This window comes from Myotis daubentonii, chromosome 8 (genome assembly GCF_963259705.1).
Source record: "Myotis daubentonii chromosome 8, mMyoDau2.1, whole genome shotgun sequence".
Classification (NCBI taxonomy): Eukaryota; Metazoa; Chordata; class Mammalia; order Chiroptera; family Vespertilionidae; genus Myotis; species Myotis daubentonii.
The window spans coordinates 10263887-10284160 of NC_081847.1; the positions used below are offsets into that span (position 1 = coordinate 10263887).

Genomic DNA, 20274 nt, shown 5'->3' on the forward strand with positions numbered 1-20274 from the left:
TCAGATAAACAATGAATTTTTTTTTTTAGTATAAATATGGCTACTGTACTATTTGGGACACACTTATCCTGAACTGAAAAAACCACAAAACACATTTTAACTGAAAAAAAAACAACAACCATGTTTTTCAGTTATTTGAACTTCGAATTAAACCGGACATCCTGTTTTATCTGGCAACCTTACATGCTGTTCACCATGAACATGGATTTTTATTAAATCATCCACATCAAAGGTGGCAGCTCATTGGATTAGAATTCATTCCTGACACCAATTTCAAGGCTAAATGTGCTGCTAAATGTATACACCATATCACATGGTAATGACTAAAATTTCAAGTCCTTATGAATTTCAGATTCATTAATTTGCTTTTTATTTAATTTCTATTGTTTAAGAGCATGTGGTTTTTAAAGGTACAGTATATACAAATACCAATTGAAATACTTTCAGATTACTGCTCTCCTAAAATAGGAATGCACATTTAATATTTGCTAATTATTATTTAATGAAAAGTGGTATTTAACATTTGGCAGAGCAATTTGCAGGATTTAAGACATACCCAAGAAAGGAAAGAAAATTCAGGTCAAAATTGGCATCCTATAGGGAATATAGATACAGTAAAGCCCCCAACTTTCTAGCAAAATCTTGATCATGCTTTCTAAAACTCCACGTCATTTTGTGCGATTTATGCTGTTGCGCACACCAACGAGAATCAGAGTTCCAGATAGCAGTGATCTCGTTCGGTGATCATTTAAAACCATATATGTATCATTCTAAGCAGTGGGCAAGGTCTGGCATAAATATTGTTCCAAAAGAGGATCCGAGGGCTCAGGGATTCTTTTCTAAGTGACCAAAGCCTCTGAAAGCCACCTTTGTGCCATGGGAAACCGTTCTGGCAGATGGGCCTATGTTTAGAACACCATAAACACACTCAACACCCGCACCGATTTCATGGTCACACAACACACGCGCACTCCCATGGCTTGAACTGAGTCCCAAATACTCAAACCTGTGTTTCTGCGGTGCCCCCTCAGAATCTCAGACTCACGGTGTCTCTATCAGGACGGAGCATGTTTCACAGAAGGATAACCCTGTAATATGGGCTCCAAAAGGCCAAACCAGAGATATTTATTCCTGAACAAATGCAGAGAGATGAGGAACAGAGCTCTCCTTCTACGCATTTAACAGCTGTCAGTACCTTTTCTGTGGGTTTCCCCCCAACTATTGGTTTACCTTTGCTTCCCTAGAACGGGTAAGCACATTTCGGATTTTGACCATGGCTGGCTTTCTTTTTCTCCCCCCCTCTCCACTTCCACATCACAATGTTTGGGCAGTGATATAAATTTAAAAAATGATTACAAACCTAGCAGGTGGAAAATTGGTCTTTATTGTAGCACAAATAAACATTACCTATTTGTCCTTTTCACCATGGTTTGAACCTACTACTATGGGATTGGCAACATGTCTCATCTCTTTGGATATTCTGTGTATATTCACCATTTTTTTTTGGAAGGACCAGAAAAGCGTAATAGCAAGTTACATAAAACTTAAAATGTTATAGAGCAAATAAATAGATTTGCCGAGCCCCAAGCTCATGTGTAGATTCAATAGATGATTTTCAGCGTTTCTTTCAATAGTACGAGCTGAACAAATCATGCTTAGAAAGCAAGAGATGAATCTGCCAGTAACACGTTTTAATTATCATGATAAAAACATGCAAACAAAACAATAGTCTTCATTGGAGCCCAGAGAGCCATTGGAATTATGGGATGGCATACCCTTTATCAGAAGGTCTTAGATATTTTCACTGAAAGTCCCAGATCCGATGTTTTAACCCTTTATTTCATGTGACCATCTCATACTCTGCCAGCCTCCCTCCCTGTTGGGAAGTGAGCCTGAAGCCACGTTATATACACACCTGTCTCCACCTGGCCCTGCTAGTGCTCATACCTCTGTGGCTTGACCTGAAAGCCTCCTATTGAAAAACAAACACTCTGACCATTGGAGACGGTGAGGGCTTCTACCTTGTTATTCATAGCTGTTCATGTCTTATTGTGAATAATCAAAAGAGCTTATCTGTAACCTAGCATAACATAGACTGGACCAGCAAATGCCAAAGCTTTAAGTCAGCGTGGGGTGTGGCCTGTGGTGGAAGATACCCTGCATATATGTGAGGGTCCCTAACACATGGGGAGGTGTCATGATGGAGGGAAGAGAAAAGGCAGCAGAGAAGATACAAACTGAGAGAAAAGGGATTTAAGACCCAGCCTCGAACATATTTGAAGATGGCCAGTGTGACTAGTCTGCCAAGGTATCTGACCTTGGTCTCTGTCCTCTTTCTGGGACGACATTGACAGTCTGGGCACTGGTGACTCTACAAGGCACAGAGCTTCTATGATACATGATGCAAGTCATCTTGAAGCTGGGGGACCCATGTGCATTGGCAATGGGTGGGCAGAAAGTCACTTGCTTCTTTCTGTAAAATACAATGTCAAGGGCATGCATCACACCCATCTTCTTTACAGGTGAACTCTGGAATTAGTCTATCCTAGGGAAAATGGAAGATGAGAGAAGATACGCCTCCTCTCTTTTCATCTCAGTGTTGTGCAGAGAATACTATTTTCTACCATCTGACTTCAGGGCAGATGCTCATTCACGGGAAGCCTAAGGGAGGAATGAGCAAAGGGAAGGGGGCAGAAGGGAGCGAGTGCTGACAGTAGCTGCAAAAAGCATTGATTACAAGTAATGATGATAAAGACAACTTTAAACTACTCATAAGCTGATTAAGAAATCTGCACAGTGGCTGCCCCCAGGAACTCTACAGTCTTTATTCTGTGGATGGCCTTTTCTGTCTCACTTTCTAAGTCATTAGCATTCCTATGGGCAGGGGAGGTGGTGAAATGGGACGGGAGAGAAATTAGTACATATTAATTAAAATGACGTGTAGCCTTGGGCGGCCCTGGCAAGCTGGGCATTGGGAAACTATGGGGATCACGAATCATGAAGCGGGAACCTGTGAGCTCCATCTCCCTAAACCCATTTCATGCTAGTGCCCAAGTCTACAGTGGAGAGAACGAGAGAACAGATAGGACTTATTTATCAGGTTCTAGTCTTTGTAAAACTAAGTCTTATTCCAGCAGGCTACTGGCCTCTGGTACGGGGAGACGTTAGCTGCCTAAGAGACCCATCTCCCTTCAAGGAACTCCTCCAAGGTCACCGTCACACCACCTGGGAGCAAACCCATACCTGCAGAGCTATTCTTCGTCCACGTCTGTTACAAACTGAGAGTGGTGTTCGGGTGACTTGCTGTGCGTTTTGCTTAGGTGGAGTTTTACTGCATGTTTGCTCACAAATGTCCGAGAGCACAACTTACACTTGAACTTAGAGTCTGTGTCCTCTTCGCCAGCTATGGTTTCCGGAGACCTCTGAGCCGACGACACCCGGGAGATCTCTTGGTCCACCTTGCCTTGCTGCTCCACGGCCATGCGGGTCATGTCCTTCATTTGGAAACCGAGGTGAGATTCTAAGTGGCTGATGTAGGTAGAAGGGGTTCTAAACTGGGAGGCACAGTCACTACAATAAAAGATGGGGTGGCCTTTGTCCATGTTTTTCAGAAATTTCGTCCCTCCCGTTTTTCTAAGCTGGTACTTGACGTTGGCCAGCCAGTGGCTGATGGTGGTCATCGAGAGTCCCGTAAACTTTGAGATCTGCATTCGCTCTTGGGGGCCCAGGTCGGACAGCAGGTACTTGCCCTCCGACGTCTGGAAGAGGCTGGAGGCAAACTGAGCCTGCAGGATCAGAAGGTGCTGAGGGTTCCAGTTGGACTGCCGGCCCTTTCTTTTATGCAACGTCGAGACTTCACTGGAGACATCCTCGAAGCGCCTGACGTCCACTTCCAGCTTCACGGGCGGGACCCTGGAGGAAGCGGCGGGCTTCGGGGTGGTGGCTTTGGGGAGGACTTTGACCATGTCGGCGATGTCAGACAGAGCATGCTTCTGAGGCGGGGACGTGCAGGATTGTGCTTGCAAGGACTCGGCTTTCTTGCTTTTGGACTTGGTCAGGTCGATGGGCTGATCGTTGTTCTCAAACAGGTAGCGCCTGGACACGCTGGCCGGCCTCGCGGTGGCAGGACTCAAGGCCGGCTTGTCCATGACACTGAGACTCGACTTGTGAAACATAGAGATTGTGCTTGAGCTGGGGCTGGAGCAGGAAGGGGAGCGCAGGGGCTCCGTGGCTTTGCCCAGGTGGTTGTTCAGGACGGACTGCAGCGCGCTCAGCGGGTTGATGCACGGCAGGGCCGACGCGTGGTTGGCGAGGGCGCACCCGTTGCTGAGGGGAGACGCGGGCTCCAGAGGCTGGGGATTTTCCTTCTCACCGCCCTCTTTCATCGGCTTGTCCTCCTCCTTTGGGGGACAAGGCTCAGCCTTTTTGGATTCGGAAGGGGGTTCGCTGTTGGAGCAGGACTCGCCCTCATTGTGGCTGAAAGATGATGCCTCTTCGCGGGGACTTTCCTTCCCGCACTCCTTCACCATTTCCTCTCTGTCTTCTGGCTCCTTCTTCACTTGAGTGTACGGGGCCAGGTTCGTGGGCACGGAAACCAGGGGCATGACTTTCCACTTGGGAGCAATCGGCCTCAACTTGTTGGTGAGGTTAGGCCGCATCTGCAGCACCTGGGAGCCCAGAGGCAAGGAGGCCTTGGTGCCCTCCGACAGCTGGTAGGCGGCGTGGATGCTGGGGTACGCGCTCCAGCTGGGAGCCCCATTCTGGGCCTTGTTGATGGCGGTGGTGACAGTGTTTTCCAGTGACTTCAGGATGTCCCCTCCACCCTTGGAGCCGTCTTCCAGATCCTCCTCCCGCAGGTACTGATACTTTATTGTGGGGTCTAAAGGCTTTTGTAGAGGGTCTTCATAGTCCTCGCTTTTCACGGCTTTCTCCTCCTGGTTGGCCTCCTCTGGCTTTTCTTTCTTACTCTCCTTCTTTATCTCAGTCGTGGAAGCTGCACAGTCGGAAGCTGAGTTACTTGATGGCTTGGGAGCCAGAGAATCGCTGTTCGGCGCGTCCGACAAAGACTGCATTTTCTCCACCGCCAGCGGGTCTAACACCAGCTGCTTCCCTTTCTTGGAGGCAGAGCTGGTGACCTTGAGAAAGTGACCTGTGACCATCATGTGGGTGGTGAGCTGCTGCAAGGTGTCGTGGGAGCTCCCACACTCCATGCACTTTAGGATCTGGGACTTGCAGGCCTCGAACTGCCAGGTGTAGCTGGCGCCGTTCTGGTAGCCGTAGCGGTTGTTGGAGGACAGCTGCAGGCTGCTGCTCTTCGGGGACGAAAACGAGTCCGCGAACGACCCCGTGGTGGAGTCCGGGGAACACGGCCGGTTGACATCAAAGACACGTTTCTTCGCCGGAGCAACCATTTTTGATGAAATTGTGGGGACTGGCTCCTTCAAAGGCACTTTTTGGTAATGTTTCGTTTTGATCATGTGGACGCTCAAATCCTGGAGGGAGTCGAAAGAGTCGCCACAGAACATGCACTTCAGCACCTTCTGGGCGTCCTCCTTGTCCATGTCCTGGAAGGCCCGCTTGCGGGGCTTGGAGTAGCTCAGGGGCCGAAGCTTGTCCTTTTTGCGGTTGTCGTCTTGGTAGTGGCCCGTCTCGTTCATGTGCACGGTCAGCTCGACCAGGGTGTCGTAGGCGGCGCTGCACTGGCGGCAGCGGAACCTGCTGGCCCCGGTGAAGACGCTCCCGCACGCCTTGCTGCTCTGCCGGTACAGCTGCACCGAGCTGAACAGGCTGGGCTTCGACACGGACCTGGAGGGCAGGTTCTGCTGCAGGCTTTTGGACAGAGCGTCTTGGTGCCAATCAAAATCCGTCTTGCTGCCGCCGTTTCGGGTGTCACAATGCCGCCTGTCGCTGTGGGACAGCTTAAAGCCCAGGCCCAGGCCCGACCAGTAGGAATCAGACAAGATGTTGGCGTAGACGGCCGTCATTTTGTCCATGCAGTTGTGGGCTTCCCCGGGCAGCTTGGGCCGAGCGCCGGCTGTCTTGTCCGGGGCATCCCGGCCGCACACGCTCTTGACGTCGGACACGGGGTCACTGGCGTCGCTCAGCAGAGACTCGCTCTCCGCGTCCTGGTTGGACAAGTGGCTGCCTGGGGAGTTCTGGTAGCTGAAGCAGCCCTTTGGCTCCGGGCCCATGTCTAGCTCCTCGTCTGTCCCGGGGTCATTGCTGCTCTGGAGTTGAACCACGGAACCGCTGTCTTCCTCCTCCTCCTCTTCCTCTTTTATCTCCTCCTGGTCCTTCAGCTGCTCCTCCTGGGCATAGCCTGCAAGACAAGAAGAGATGAAATATCAACACCAGGTCACAGGTTCCACCCGATTTCCACTGGGACAGGGCTTTCCACATCCCACCGAAGAGCAATCCATTTACACGTGCATGAACGGTAGGCAATGGATACAGGAAAAGCCAAATGATGCCCTTCGTGCTACCTAACCCTCCTCGGCTTCTTTGTTTTTTGTTAATCCTCACCTGAGGATATGTTTCCATTCATTTTTTAGAGAGTGTAAGGAAGAGGGAGAGACAGAGAGAAGCATCCATGTGAGAGATACACATTGACTGGTTGCCTCCTGCATGTACCCTGACCAGGGCCAGGGAACCTGCAACCAAGGTACGTGACCTTGACCAGAACCGAACCTGGGACCCTTCAGTCTGCGGGCCAACGCTCTATCCACTGAGCAAAACCAGCTTGGGCCTCCTTGGCTTCTTAAATGGCAGGATCTGTAGTTCCTCACAAATGCCTGGAATGCTAAGTTAATGATTGTCATGTTTAAGGAATAGCACTCTAATATTCCTTTAATGGGACAGTTGCTAAGTTCATGCGTGTGACTTTCAGGAAAGCTGGACTAAAATACAAAGCCTATTAAAAACATATCTCTACCGAGAAGGATGTTGTGCATAAGAAAGCTAAGACTTGGCCCTTGGCATCTCCATCGTAAGGTTTACCAAGATGCCTGGGTCTACTGACATACAATCATTTAACAAGTCATTTTTGAGTGCTCAGAAGTAATCTGAATGTACAGCCTCATATTCATGATAGCTGGTGTCCTTTTGTTACATTTTTATTTGTAGAGCATCACACAGCAGGAAGAGAGATTATGGAGTCCTGAGAAAGATCTTCCATTGATAGTCAAAAAATTATGTAAGCTCAGCAAACAATGATTTTAAAATAATAGCACATGGTGTCAGAATGGGAGATTTGGAGACTATCTTACTATTCTCAAACAGCTTTATGAAAACCTTTGCAGACCCGGGTGGAAAATTCCCTCTGTCTTGTGCCTGTAATTTCAAATGCACTGTGATTTGTGGGGAACCTTCAGGAGGTGCCAATTTTACGTTTGATTTGTAGGTGCAAAATGCTATTGGGGATGCATGCCTTCCCCTCTCCAAAAGGATTTAGTACCCGTAATTGCATAGGGAAAATGAAGGCATGAGAGGGTGGGCGCAGAGGGAATTAATGGGCAAATAGCCATTCGTGGAGATGAGGAATGGGACTATTTGTGTCCAGGTGCTCATTTTCTTCACCAGCCTTTTTCAGAACCACATGGATAAAATGCAACCAAAGAAACATCAGAGCAAGGGCGATCCGGCCTTAGATTTGCAAGGCCTGCATGATCTCAGAGCAGTGCCTTCCTTCTGAGCCTCTATCTCCCCCTCAGTGCAGGTGGGAAAAACCCCAGGGCAGTGGCAATATTCCCATTCACCAGGGAATGGGAAGGGGGATCATGCATTGGAGGTCTGCCCTGTAGGCAGGTGGAGGGTTAGGAGGGAAGGGGGGGTTATTGGGGATAAAGCAGCTGCAGTAAGAACCCCAAAGGCTCCTGCTGATGAGGAAGAATATTAGTGAGCAATCACTCTCCTAAGACCTATGCTGACCACACTGCGAATACATTCTTTCATTTCATCTCATACCTACATGGAGTAGGAACTATTATTATTTCCACTTCCCAGATGGGGAAACTGAGACTTTCAGGTTAATAAACTTGCTCAAGACCACACAGCTAGTGTCATAGTCATGACATGCAACCTGTCTGATGAGAGAATCCATGGTCTTAACCACCAGATTCCACTCTCTTTCTATTACCAACCAACTGAATAAGAAAACACTGCAGAGACCCCAAGGTTACAGGTTAGCAGTGGAAGTTCACTGAAATGTCACTAAATGGATAACCACTTCGGAGGGGAGAATTGTGGGAGTTCTGGGGACAAGAGCTCACGATTTTAAGGGCACGGTACCATCAAACAAGATGAAGTGTAAAAATTGAGTCCGGCTACCAGATTCATGGCCGTGCTCAGTATTTTATTGCTCTTGGTGTTGTGTTTTTGCTCTCCTAGCAAGTTGACAAGTGGGTTTTTCATGAAACCAGTGTGCTGGTTTCTAGTTCCATAAATTAACTTCCAGACACAAAAGCTACTCGATCTGGTCAAACAACCATTAATAAGTGGTCATTGCTTACAAGAAAACCCTGGTTCAAAAATAGCCGAATGACTGAATTAGAGGACCCCCTCATCCTCACTGAATTTTCTTTTTTCTTGGACTAATTTGTACGTTTGCAAAAGAAGTCATATCATATCAAGGAGAACATCTGTTACGAAATTAATAAACAAAATTGTTACAGAGCCAACCAAAGTGCTTCAAAGAATTGGGCAAATTTTATCAACCAAGAGGGATCCCTTCTGAGAACTAGAGGGGCATTATCTCTCTTGCTCTGGGACAACACACATGATCCAAGACTACTGTTCCGGCTAAGACATAGCCATCACATGTATGGGGAATGTACTACAGAAACAAGGAAAAATGCGTGCGCACATGCACACACAGACACACACACAGAAGGGAATACATTTAGGCAAAAAAGAGGGCTTTCTGTCATCACAGATGGCTAAGGGCATCGCTAAGGTTTTTCATCTCAGTATTTTCAGTGCCTAGCACAGGGCCTGATACTTAGTGGGAAGCTGGGAAGTAATTCATGTTATTTTGTGTGGGTTGATGAAACACACATGAGTGTGCGTGTGCACACCCCTCCCCCCCCACACACCCTAGCCTGTGTAGTCATTTTTGCACAAGGAAGAGAGAAGTGCTCTTTCTTTTCTGCTGACAGTTGGAAGCTGAGCTCTCTGGACCAGCTCAATTCCACAATCCACTTCGTCCTTCTAAATGGATTCCCCAGAAGAGAAGTCGGAGGCAGCCAGCCAGCGCCTCCCCCGCAGTACAGATAGAATTTTCTGCTTAATTAGGCATTAGCATGTTTACTATCGCCTTTACAGGAGAGTAGCTCATGCTGGGAGACCCTTCTTGTCTGTTTTCTTCTGCAGGACAGACCAAAGCTTATGCACCCGATAAGGTAACGCATTGAAGAACCTCATAAAAAAAGTGCCGAAGCATCTGTCAAAGTCAGTGTATTAGAACAATGGCGGCAGGTTCCAAGTAATTTTTAAAAACACATGTTAATATTCTACATTTAGAACTGCTCACCTCACTTAAGTGGTTCTGTCTGCCACGGGCAGCTGAGGTGGGAGAGGGAGGACAGCCAGAAGGGGGTGATTGGGCCGGATAATGAGCATCTGTCTCTCTCTCTCTTTCTCTCCCGATGATTTGTTTAATAAGCTTGCTTCATGTGTGAGCCTTGGTGAAGTGGATGAGTGGCAAGTTGATTCTTATGAATACTTATTTAGCAAAAGAAGATGATTGCAATTCCGCTGAGACACGGTGAGAAAGGACTGTTGTCGGTAGAATCTCCTTGATTCCGGGTAAAAGATATTTTATTCCAAACTAAATTCCTCATTTCCTCCCTTCCCACTGTCCAACTCTGGCCACAGGGAGCGTCTCCGTTGCCAGGACAGCTGACTCATAAGCAAACCCCGTCAGTGCTCTGCATGAGCGACCCACACGAGAGCGACTTTCCGCTCCACTCCCGGCCTCCGCTCTGCCGGGTCCACCATCATTGTTCGCTTGGGTGACTGACTGACTCCCGCCTGTTTTTCAAAGACCTGCTAGCACATTCCTTGTGAAAGGTATTAGGTGGTGACATGGCTCTGTTTCAACTCCTGCAATGTCATTCTGCTGCACCTACAATAAAGTTCAAGCCCTTAGCACAAGAGTGTGAGGATTGGGCCTGGCCTCTGCTTTGTTGCTCTTGCAGGGTCATTCCCTGTCCATGCCCAAGGCATAGCAGTCCGCTTGCTCCTGCTTCACCACCCACCCTTCACACGGTTCTTTGCAACTGATGATTTCTCTACCTCTAAGTTCTTTCTTTGGACCCTCGCATAGTTGCTTCTTTTTCATTCTTCAGGTTTCAGCTCAAATGTCCCCTCTCTGTGCAACTCTAGGTCATATCAATCTCCATGCTGAAATCCCTATGGCACCCAGTACACTTGGAAATTTTGTTTGTTTCTGATTGCCTCCTCCCCCTGGATATAAAGATCAAATGTCTGTCCCCCTGAAGACAGAGGCCTTGCTCCCCCTGGCACTGAGGGCACACCCTGGCACAGAATGATGCCCATGAACTCTAAGTGAATGAGTGAATAGGTAGGTCATGCAATGGAAGGGGGCTACTCCAGGGGCAAACTCTGGCTCCGCTTCTCAGCCATGTAATTGGCACCTGTGATGGGTAAAGCACCCCCCTGCCCAACATGGTTCAGGTGTGAATTAGAACTACCCGATCAAGTTTTCTCAATGAAGAAATCAGAAGGACTGTGCCTACGTCATCTTTTTGGAACAACTCAGCCTCCAACTTTGCTGCTAGGTATTCCTGAGCTGTGGATTTAGACTTCGAAGTGTGAAGAGTGCAGATAAGCACCAAGACTGCAAAACATCAGAAAAGACACCCTTCGGTGGAGCAGACTTTGATTAAAAAAAGACTCACACATGGGAACTTGGAAAGTACAGACTGATTGGTCATGGACAGGGTGCATTGGCTGTTCCAACAGGCACGCTACGCAAACATCAGGGAGGGCTTCCCCTGAAGTCTTGGCTTAAAAAAGGAGAAATGTATTAGAGAAATACATATGTTGCACATTTTTGATTTTCAGAAATAAACCCTTAATATTTAGAAATGATCTCTTATATGAAAGGTTAGAAAAAGCCAAGGAGAAACAATTAAAAAAAATAATACCACCTCAATTGCTCCAGAAATGTCTAGTCAGAATGATTTAAATGAAATTGTGCAAAATAATTCAGGGGTGGCCTGTTGTTCAATGACAGATATTTTTGCTGGGTGTCCATTTGTGGGATGGCCTTGAAAATCCACAATAAAGTGTTTCGGTAAAGCACTGATGGTTTCTAAAGTGGCAGCGGAGTTATCACGACATAGAATATAAAGCTGATCTCAGACGCTAGCCCAGAACTCAACCAAGACCTCATTTAAAAACACATCCGGAGGTGACAGGATCATTTTCGCCAATCTGCCCCACTAAATGACAGTTTAAAATCACATGAAGATTCCAGTGGGCAGGCGGACGTAAATGAGGAGGTTGCAAGAGTTTCTTGCTATGTACCCGTAGATACGCTAACGGATGACACAGAGGAGGTCTCCCTGTCATGAGCCTCTAGTGTTTTGGTGACCATGGTTGAGTACGGCTACAATTATTGGCACTAATTGGCACTCTTGTTGGCAGGCTGAGGAACAGATGGAGGATTTAGTGCAAGGAGGCTGAGCTCCACTTCGGCGGTGGCCTGGCCCTGGGTTGAAGGGACCTATGTGCTCTGTGTTTCAGGAGGCGATAGGCTGACACCATTCACTTTACAGAGAGCCCAGGAACACGAGCCAAGGCCTGGCCTCCCTGCCGTCTAAAGAAATCATCAAAGTTCACGCATATTTCTAACAGGAACACTTTCAATGGGAAAAACAACATTCGTGGCGCGTGGCTTTTTATCCCTGCCACGCCATGCAGAACTCAGCATGAGTGTGGCTTGTACACCCGGATGGAGGGGGAAGGCGTATTCCCTCCTCTATGAACACAGGGCCAGGTGAGCTCTCTGTTGAAAGGGATGTTGAAGATGCACTTGGTGCCATGACGAGCGACTTCTCCCAAGCCCTTAAGTGCTCTACAGAGATGGAGGGAGAACTTTCTGAAAGTCATTAAAGACACCAACGTCTCTCCTGTTATTGCCTGCAGACCATTTAGTGGATTGGAGCACTCTCCGAAGCGCAGTGGATGCCTAACAGGTGGGGCCTGTATGAACAAAAAATCCATTTACTTAATGTGCTCCTGTGGTGGGCACTCTCCTGGGCCATCGCCACCACTCTTTGGACTGTCAAGTTATCTTCTAATCATGTTTTGTGACTTTGTCCACGTCTCGGTCATCAGCAGAAAAGGCCTAAGCTAGTTGAAGTGAGGGGAAATGAGTACTCGCCGTGCCTGTGAGGTTCATCTGTTTATTCATTTAATCAAGAGACTTTATGCAGCTGGCACATGCAAGGTACTTTAAGTCAAGTTTCACTGGGACTTGCATCATAGCACTCTCCAAAGGCCACGGCAGGTAGAGAGGGGCATCGTGGAGAGAAGTTGCACACGGATGGAGGGGGGAAGGTCATGCATTCCTGGAGGAAGGCAGGTGACTTAGACGGGCAAAGCAGGTCAGGCGGGAGGGAGACAATCTGGCACCCACAAGAGAGGCGCAGTGGGGTTGTGGGTGACTGGAGGGTTTGTGCCACACTGAAAGAGCGCAGCTGCTATTCAAGGAGCAGCCAGGGGCGTCTAGGGTTTTGGATAATTTGTGTGGACAAACCAGGTGGATGAAATCAAGTATGTCTGTGGCCCATCTGTTTGCAAACCCTGAACCAAGGGACCCAGGGGAGGCAAAGAGACTGAAGATCAGGCATGCCTCTCTGGTGCTTCCTCATACCAGCTCTTTGACTTTATCATCTGTCGATCCCAAAAAGCAGTGACTGTCCCAGGGCTGCCCACCTCCCAGGGCTGTGTCCGGGCAAAGGGAGGCCCTGGACCAGCACTACAGCTTCCCCTGGGAACTTGTTAGAAATGCAAACTCTCAGCCCCACCCCAAGGTCATGGAATAGAAATCATGGAACAAGATCCGTGGGGGGTACACATGCCTGCTGTACAGGGCAAATTTGTAATTAGTACCAAGATATTTAGCCAATCGATTTCTCCCTGCTCAGGTCCATATGGGTGTGTGGGTACCAGCTCTCTGAAAAGAGAATACGACTTTGAGAATTCCAACTCCTTTCCTCTCCGGGGATCAAAAGGCAAAACGGACCTGGCTGGTGTGGCTCTGTGGGTTCGGCGTCGTCCTATGCATGAAAAGGTCACACATTTGGTTCCTGGTCAGGGCACAGGCCTGGATTGCAGGCTTGATCCCCAGTAGGGGGTGTGCAGGAGGCAGCCAACTAATCTTTCACTCTCTCTTTCCCTTCCTCTCTCTCTCAAAATCAATAAAAAATCTTAAAAAAATAAGACAAAACACCTTTGGCCTAGACAGTTGCTCCCAGTTTGTAATGGAAAACATGGAGCAAGAGAGAAATGGAAGTCACTGATTCAAGTGCTGATCAGTTAATGAACAGACAGGATGGCCTACTGGCCTTGTTTCAAATTTGTCGATTACCATGGAAATGGGATTTTGGGAAAGTTACTGGAACTTCCAGAGGCTCAACTTCCTCATCTGTAAAATGAGCCTGTTGGGGGTATTCACTTTACAGTTAGGAGGATCAAATATGATAAAGTGTGGAAGTCAGGAGGATGACCTCTGGACTTCCCAGGCCTATTCTAGGCACTTTATTTTATTTTTAAAAAGATTTTTAAAATGGATTTTTAGCAAGAACGGAAGGGAGAGGGTGAGAGAGAAGGCAAAACATCTATTAGTGGCTTTCTGCATGCCCCCTACTGGGGATCAAGCCCAAAACCCAGGTAGTGCCCTGACCGGGAATTGAACAAGCAACCTGTCAGTACATGGATGATGCCCACCCAACTGAGTCTCACCAGCCAGGCCCGTTCTAGCACTTTACAAATAACATACGTCCTGATCGCCACTTGCACCCCCAGAGCTGGAACCCATTGGCCATGGCAGTCTGTTAGCTTTCACTCTTGCCCCAAGCCAGAAGCTTCTCCATGGCATTTGCACCGGAAATGAGCCAGCTTGGTCTGTGTCATGCACAGAAAAGAGTTTCCTCCAGTTTGGGGTTTGTTGCTCGCTATTAAATCATTCCTACAAGGAGCCAGTGGTCTGTGTGCCGGGAACTTCCATAGAAGTGATGTGCAAACATCGAATAGCAACTTATTAGGCCATTACCCATAATGATAATGTCTGCAATCTTCAAGAAATGAAGTAACTGCCATCCGAGAGGAGAGATCTTTGTTAGAGGCCTTGGGTGTTGCATTGAGAGGGATGACGAATGCTCCAGGCAGAAGGTCTCCTCCACAAATGCTTTGTGCTCAGCCACCTAGGATCTCATCCGGCCCGTATGAGTGCTGGGCGATGCCATGGTGACAATGTTAAAAAGCAGAGTGAGAAAATATTCATGAGGAAGGGTGAGACGAGGGCCACATCGTAAGCTTTCTGGAAGTTCCAGTTTAGAAATCCTTGTCCTTAGATTATCCTCACAGCGAGAGGCGCATAAATCGGGAGCAGGGCACAAAACTACGTGCACTGAAGCAGGAAGCAGAAACTCCCCAGTGGGAGGAGACTCTCCAACCCACGTGTGAGTTTTAGGCTTCGTGGTTTCAACTGGTAGCAACTATTTGCAGCAAAACGTGCCTGCTAATTTTCTATACATTGCCCCTGAATCGAGATGTATAAACACTTGCACATATGTAATTCTTTCCAAGACTGGAAAGTTTGGAGGTTTTCTTTCTTTCTTTTTTTTTCCCCAAGAAAAGGGACAGAGAATCATTGTCCAGAACAACCTTCTGACAGTATGAGAAACTGATGCACCATCTGTATTTTTTCAAACAGATATTCCCAGTTTACTTGAAATGACATCATTAGCACAGCCTTCCCATAGAGTGAGGAGGTGATCTTGTTTCCCTCTTGCCTGGCTTCAAATCAAACATCTTTTCTCTCTCTCTCTCTCTCTCTCTCTCTCTCTCTCTCTCTCTCTCTCTCTCTCACAAATGTTGCTTCTTTCTCTGAAATATTTCATGCAGATAATGGATAATGACCACTTCTCATTGCCTTTTCTCAAAAATGTCTAACTGCATTAGCCGAGAACGGACCAATTTTAACCTGCTGCTTTGCTAAGTTCATGGCTGTGACCACTTCCCATTAAGAAAGAAAGAGAGAAAAAGACCACTGCTCCCTCAGAGACGCTGTCAGAGAGTGACCGGCCTTTGCTTCTCGGGCAACATGTCTTTGCTGTCTCCAGGATCACAGAAGTCAAGGTGCAAAGACCTTTCCTGTCTTAGGCTCAGTCCTCAGCCAGGGAAGCACCTCCCTGCCCTGGTCTTCTTCAGTTCTCCGAGTAACAGCCCAGACGCTGGACTTCCCATCTCTTCTTCATGGTGGATTCCCCGCCAGCATCATCACATGACCATCCTGGTTGAGAGGACCACGGTGTACAGACTCCTAACATCCCTTCCATTCTCCCACCTGGAGCGGAGCAGGGTTTCCTCCCTGATACAATCTGATCAAATCTATGGACTGCGGAGAACTCTTAGCTCAAGCTTCCCAGATGTGCTTTAATCCTTTTATCAGCAGGTAAGTACCTGCTGCACCGATCCTCGGAATTTTCAGTGCTTGGGACTCCCAGCTTTGAGGCAGCTTATGCTCTACTTTAAAAAGTCCTACTAGCGATCAGCGATTGAGAGCAAATGCATATGTAACAGCCGGTGGGCTAATTTCTTTATACCTGTCCCATGACTTGGTCCCCCCAATAGCACTGTATGTTGTTCAAATTCCATCTTCACATGAGATGATGACGTTGAGTGGTAGAGAATGCTGATTACGTCTCTGGAGACAGCCAGCTGAATTGGGACTTGAACTTGGGTATGTTAGATTCTAGACTCTATGATGGATTTTTCCCTTTTCCTCAGTCTCTGTACCTAAGTCAATGCTATTCTAACCTAAATCAAAACTCTGCCAGCTCTCAGCCATGTCCGTGCCGCCTTGGTCAGCGGCCATCCTGTCTTCCGTGGGAATGCTGTGGCCTCCTCATGGGTCTCTTTACCTTAGTCAAATGACCCGTCTTTTCTCCACCTCAGACCTTAGTCCCATCACTGTCCTCTTTGCCGAGGTCTCTAAAGCCAAATTTCTAATGCCTGTTGCTGAACTTGCCAAATTCTTTTCTTCTTTAAAGCCCTTGAAATTCATTTTCTCCTAAGTCAGTTGTTCTCAACCTTCCTAATGCCACGACCCTTTAATACAGTTCCTCATGTTATGGTGACCCCCATCCATAAATTTATTTTCGTTGCTACTTCTTAACTGTAATTTTGCTACTGTTATGAATCATAATGTAAATATCTGATATGCAGGATGTATTTAGGTGACTCCTGTGAAAGGGTCGTTCGACCCCCAAAGGGGCTGCCAACACAGGTTGAGAACCGCTGTAAGTGGAAGCCTTTGCTGTTTTCCTACTTCAAAGTCTTTCTCACTCTTCAGCCTCAGCTCAAATGCCTGTCCTCAGAGAGCTCACCCTCGATCACTGTAACTCCCGCTCACTCACCCCAGATCCCCAACTGCCAAGGTTATTTTCTATCTCAGTCTCCCCCCCATTTTTCTCTATAGTCCTTATGTCAACTTGTAATTATTCCTCCCCACCCACCGATTCACTCATTTGTCCTCCCAGTAAGACTCCCTGAAGCAGGTTGATTCTGTCTGGCTCACCACTATATCCTGCTGCTGTCCAGGCCAACTTAGTCAAATATGTGTTGCATAGAGGAAGAAATAACTGAATGAGTGAGTGATTGCATCCGTAAAGCATGGTTTTGTCTAGCTGACAAACTTAGGTTGCACTCACTGGTCTTAATCCATTTCAAGCCATAGAAAATGACAAAAAAGCCCCTTCCACATAATATCCTGCTGGGTGGTGGAGGTGTCCACATGGTCTGCCTGGGAGGCGAAGGAAGCCAGGGATGGGTGGGGTGAGGGTTCAAGGTCATCAGAATGACCCTTCCTTCCTCAACCCTGGACCTTCTCTCTCTGCTGCTTCTTGCCTCACACCCTACTACTTGACTTTTTTGTTCACTTGGTGTGAGGCAGACCAAGAACTCATCTCTGTAAGATATAAAGACTCACTCCCTTATCTTGTCTTTGCACCATAGGTGAACGAGTCTATTGGATCACTTCCTGGTGGCTGGATTCTACAGAATAGCACGTGGTTCCAGAGCCAATTGGGTCACCATCGCACTAACTCAGTGGTGCTCAGGCAGGAGTGAATTTGTGTCCCAGCAGACCTCTTTGTTTGTTACAGCTGGAGAAGGGGTGTTACTGGCATCCAGTGGGAAGAGAGGCTATGTATGCAGCCAACCCCCGTGCAGTGCACAGGATGGCCCTGAACAATGGAGAACTATTTAGCCCGAGGTTGACAATTGAGAAATGCCCCAAAGTCAAGGTCAGTGGCAGCTTTGAGTGTTGGAGTTGAGAAAGGGTGATTCTCATCTGTTCTCTAGTTGTCTGTGAAGCAGGGGGCCGCACAGAGAAGAAACTCTCTATGATTAAAAAAAAAACAAAACAAGAAAATGTGTGCACCACTCTCCCTGGCATTATAACATGCCGAACCTCTGGAGCAAGCCTATCTGGGTTCAAACCCCACCTTTGCCCCTTCTTACATTCTCATCGTGAGCTACGTAGCAACCTCTGTGGGTCTCCATCTCTTCCTCTCTAAATTGGAGATAGGAATAGTACCTGCTTCAAAGATGATTGTGAGGATTGAGATAACTGGAGAGAGCTCAGAATCCCTGGTCATAGTAAGTACTGGATATGCATCCCCTCTTATTATTATTACAAGAACAAACCCCTAGTCATGAAGAGCAACATGACTAGGATTCTCAGGATTGTTAGTATTTACTTTTTCAAGTGCTGTCTGAAAAAAAAAAAAATCCAGCAGGCTCCTAGCATTATTCTCAATCAATTCCTTCTGAATTCCTTTAAATCCCCTTATCAGATTGAGTGTTTTTATACTACTAGACACAAACAAACAAAAAAAAGGGAATGATGAAAGGGATTAGCATTTCTAAATAACTCCAGTAACTGTCAAATAAATCCTGACCTAGTTCAGCTCTTAATTAACTAGGTTAGCTTTTAAATGAGGCAACTCATATAAAACAGCAAGTCTGATCTGAGAGGCCAAACCCGCGCTGGACAGTTGGATGAAGCAGTTCTTGGAAACGGCCCAAATTCTGGGAGCTACAGAGGTCTTCGATCTTTTTGAATCGACAGCTTGAATAATCTAATGGAAAATTCTCCAGGGTTTTGACCCTTTGATTTTAGGTTAGGGTTACTTCAAGGCTTGTCATCTTTTCTCTGTCCCTACCTATAAAGGATAGGGGTAAATAGGAAAAGTCTTGAGGTCATTATATCAGCACCCCTTCCCCCCAGATAGAACTAAATTGGCTTTTCTCCCAGGAGAGGACAGTGGGAGCGGATGGACTAGCTGGTGGTCTAACAGCCTCCAATAGTGAGCACCTATAGGTGGCTCACAAGGCTTCCACTGTCTTGTCCTTTGATACTCTCTCTGGCCTTTTCTTCTGTTTTATGTATTTTCCTCTTCTTTAAAAATCTCCTGTTTGTTCTCAGCCAGCTCCCAAACCACTCTTATGAAAGCCGAGTTCTAAAAAAATAATAATATATGTATACATATTTTTCTTAACAACAAAAAGGTGGTGTTCAGCTAATTGGTTAGTTACTTTGCTTTTGGCTATAAAGGATCTTTTCCTGGACGAATCACAATAAAAAGAAGCAGAGTTTTCTGACCCGGAAGCAGGGCCAGGCATGGGCACATGATCAGAAACACCTTCGTGTATGTAGCCTCTAATGCCTTTGAATGACTCTTAGGAGATACAAAGGCAATTAGCACTTATACTTAACGATCAAGTTTCCAAGGGGACATTGGTGGCCTTTCCAAGGTCTTGTCAATTTTTTTTTTTTTTACTTATAAACATTTAAATAAGAAATTTGCTAATTCTTGGGCAAAACTGAACAGATCACCAGTAATCCAGATTACATCATATTAGATAATGTGGTCGCTCCCCAATCTATTCAGTGTGCATGGGATTGGCACTGCCAGGGTGTGTGTGTGTGTGGGCCCCGACTTGTCTAAACCAAGCACCTGGCAAGAATGGCTTCCTTAGGTGATTCATGCCTAACCTAAGACAACAGATACCCTTCTCATCCATGAGTGGACAATCTCATGAAGTGCTGGAAGCAATTACACTAGCATGAGGGAAGGTAGCCTAAAGACTAAGCAAACATACACAGGAGCCCAAGCCCAGAAAACTGCAACCAATCGAAGCTAGAACCTTGATCCAACTCTGCCTGAAGCTGGACTGTCATTGTACTTTGAAATTTCATGAGCAAATAAATCCCTTTTTTGCTTAAGAGAGTTTGTGGTTGGTTTCTTGCAATTGAGAGCTTCATGATCTATCCATTAGTCTACGTATATTTCATAGTTTTGTATAGCTGTTACTTTATAAGTTAGATACATTTTTATAGATACTTGCACATTAGCCTTGCTATGTACTTTGCATGAGGCATTGGTTTATTCCTTGGTGTGTACATTTGTTAGTGCCTAACAATCATGATGGAAAAATATAATATTTTTTTGTAGGACAAACTGTATCTCCTTTTGCTATTCTGTCCAAGAAGATGAGAAAGTCAATACTATAAAATTTTGGGTTGGTGATCCCAGGCAAGTACCTGATTCCTTATTACTTACACACTGGCTTTTTCAAATTCTGAGCCCCATTTACAGGCCATCTCCTCCCTATGGCCTTCTCCAATCCCTCAAAACAGAATCTTTGTGATCCATAGGACTTGACCCATGGCTACCACTAGATGAGTCAAATTGTGATTCTTGATCCCAGGTGGTAAGCTCTTTAAGAGTAAGGATGCTATTGATGTTTATCTTCACGGGCCCAGCCCCTGGAGTGTTTAGCACACAACAAGGCTCCATTAATGCTCTTCTCTCCTTGTGGGCTTTGTATTCTACAACTTTCCATAGGGTCTTCACACAGCACCGGGGAATCTTGCTTAAATGGAACAGCAGAAACGATGTTGACCCAAAGAGGGTCCCAGTGCACACTTGATTAGAGACTCACGTGGGCTCCAACTTC

General features: G+C 46.7%; 1 protein-coding gene across 3 annotated transcripts in view; it reads right to left on the reverse strand.

Moving 5' to 3' along the window:
• Positions 1–20274, reverse strand: part of TSHZ2 (teashirt zinc finger homeobox 2) — a 425385-nt gene that overhangs the window by 170959 nt on the left and 234152 nt on the right. Inside the window, exon 2 of one of the 3 annotated variants that reach the window (XM_059705277.1) lies at positions 3371–6319. In XM_059705277.1, the coding sequence (XP_059561260.1) occupies positions 3371–6319 (2949 nt within the window). Of the gene's footprint in view, positions 1–1363; positions 6320–20274 lie in introns of those variants that run through there. The other 2 variants (XM_059705276.1, XM_059705275.1) reach the window with 2 other exon arrangements.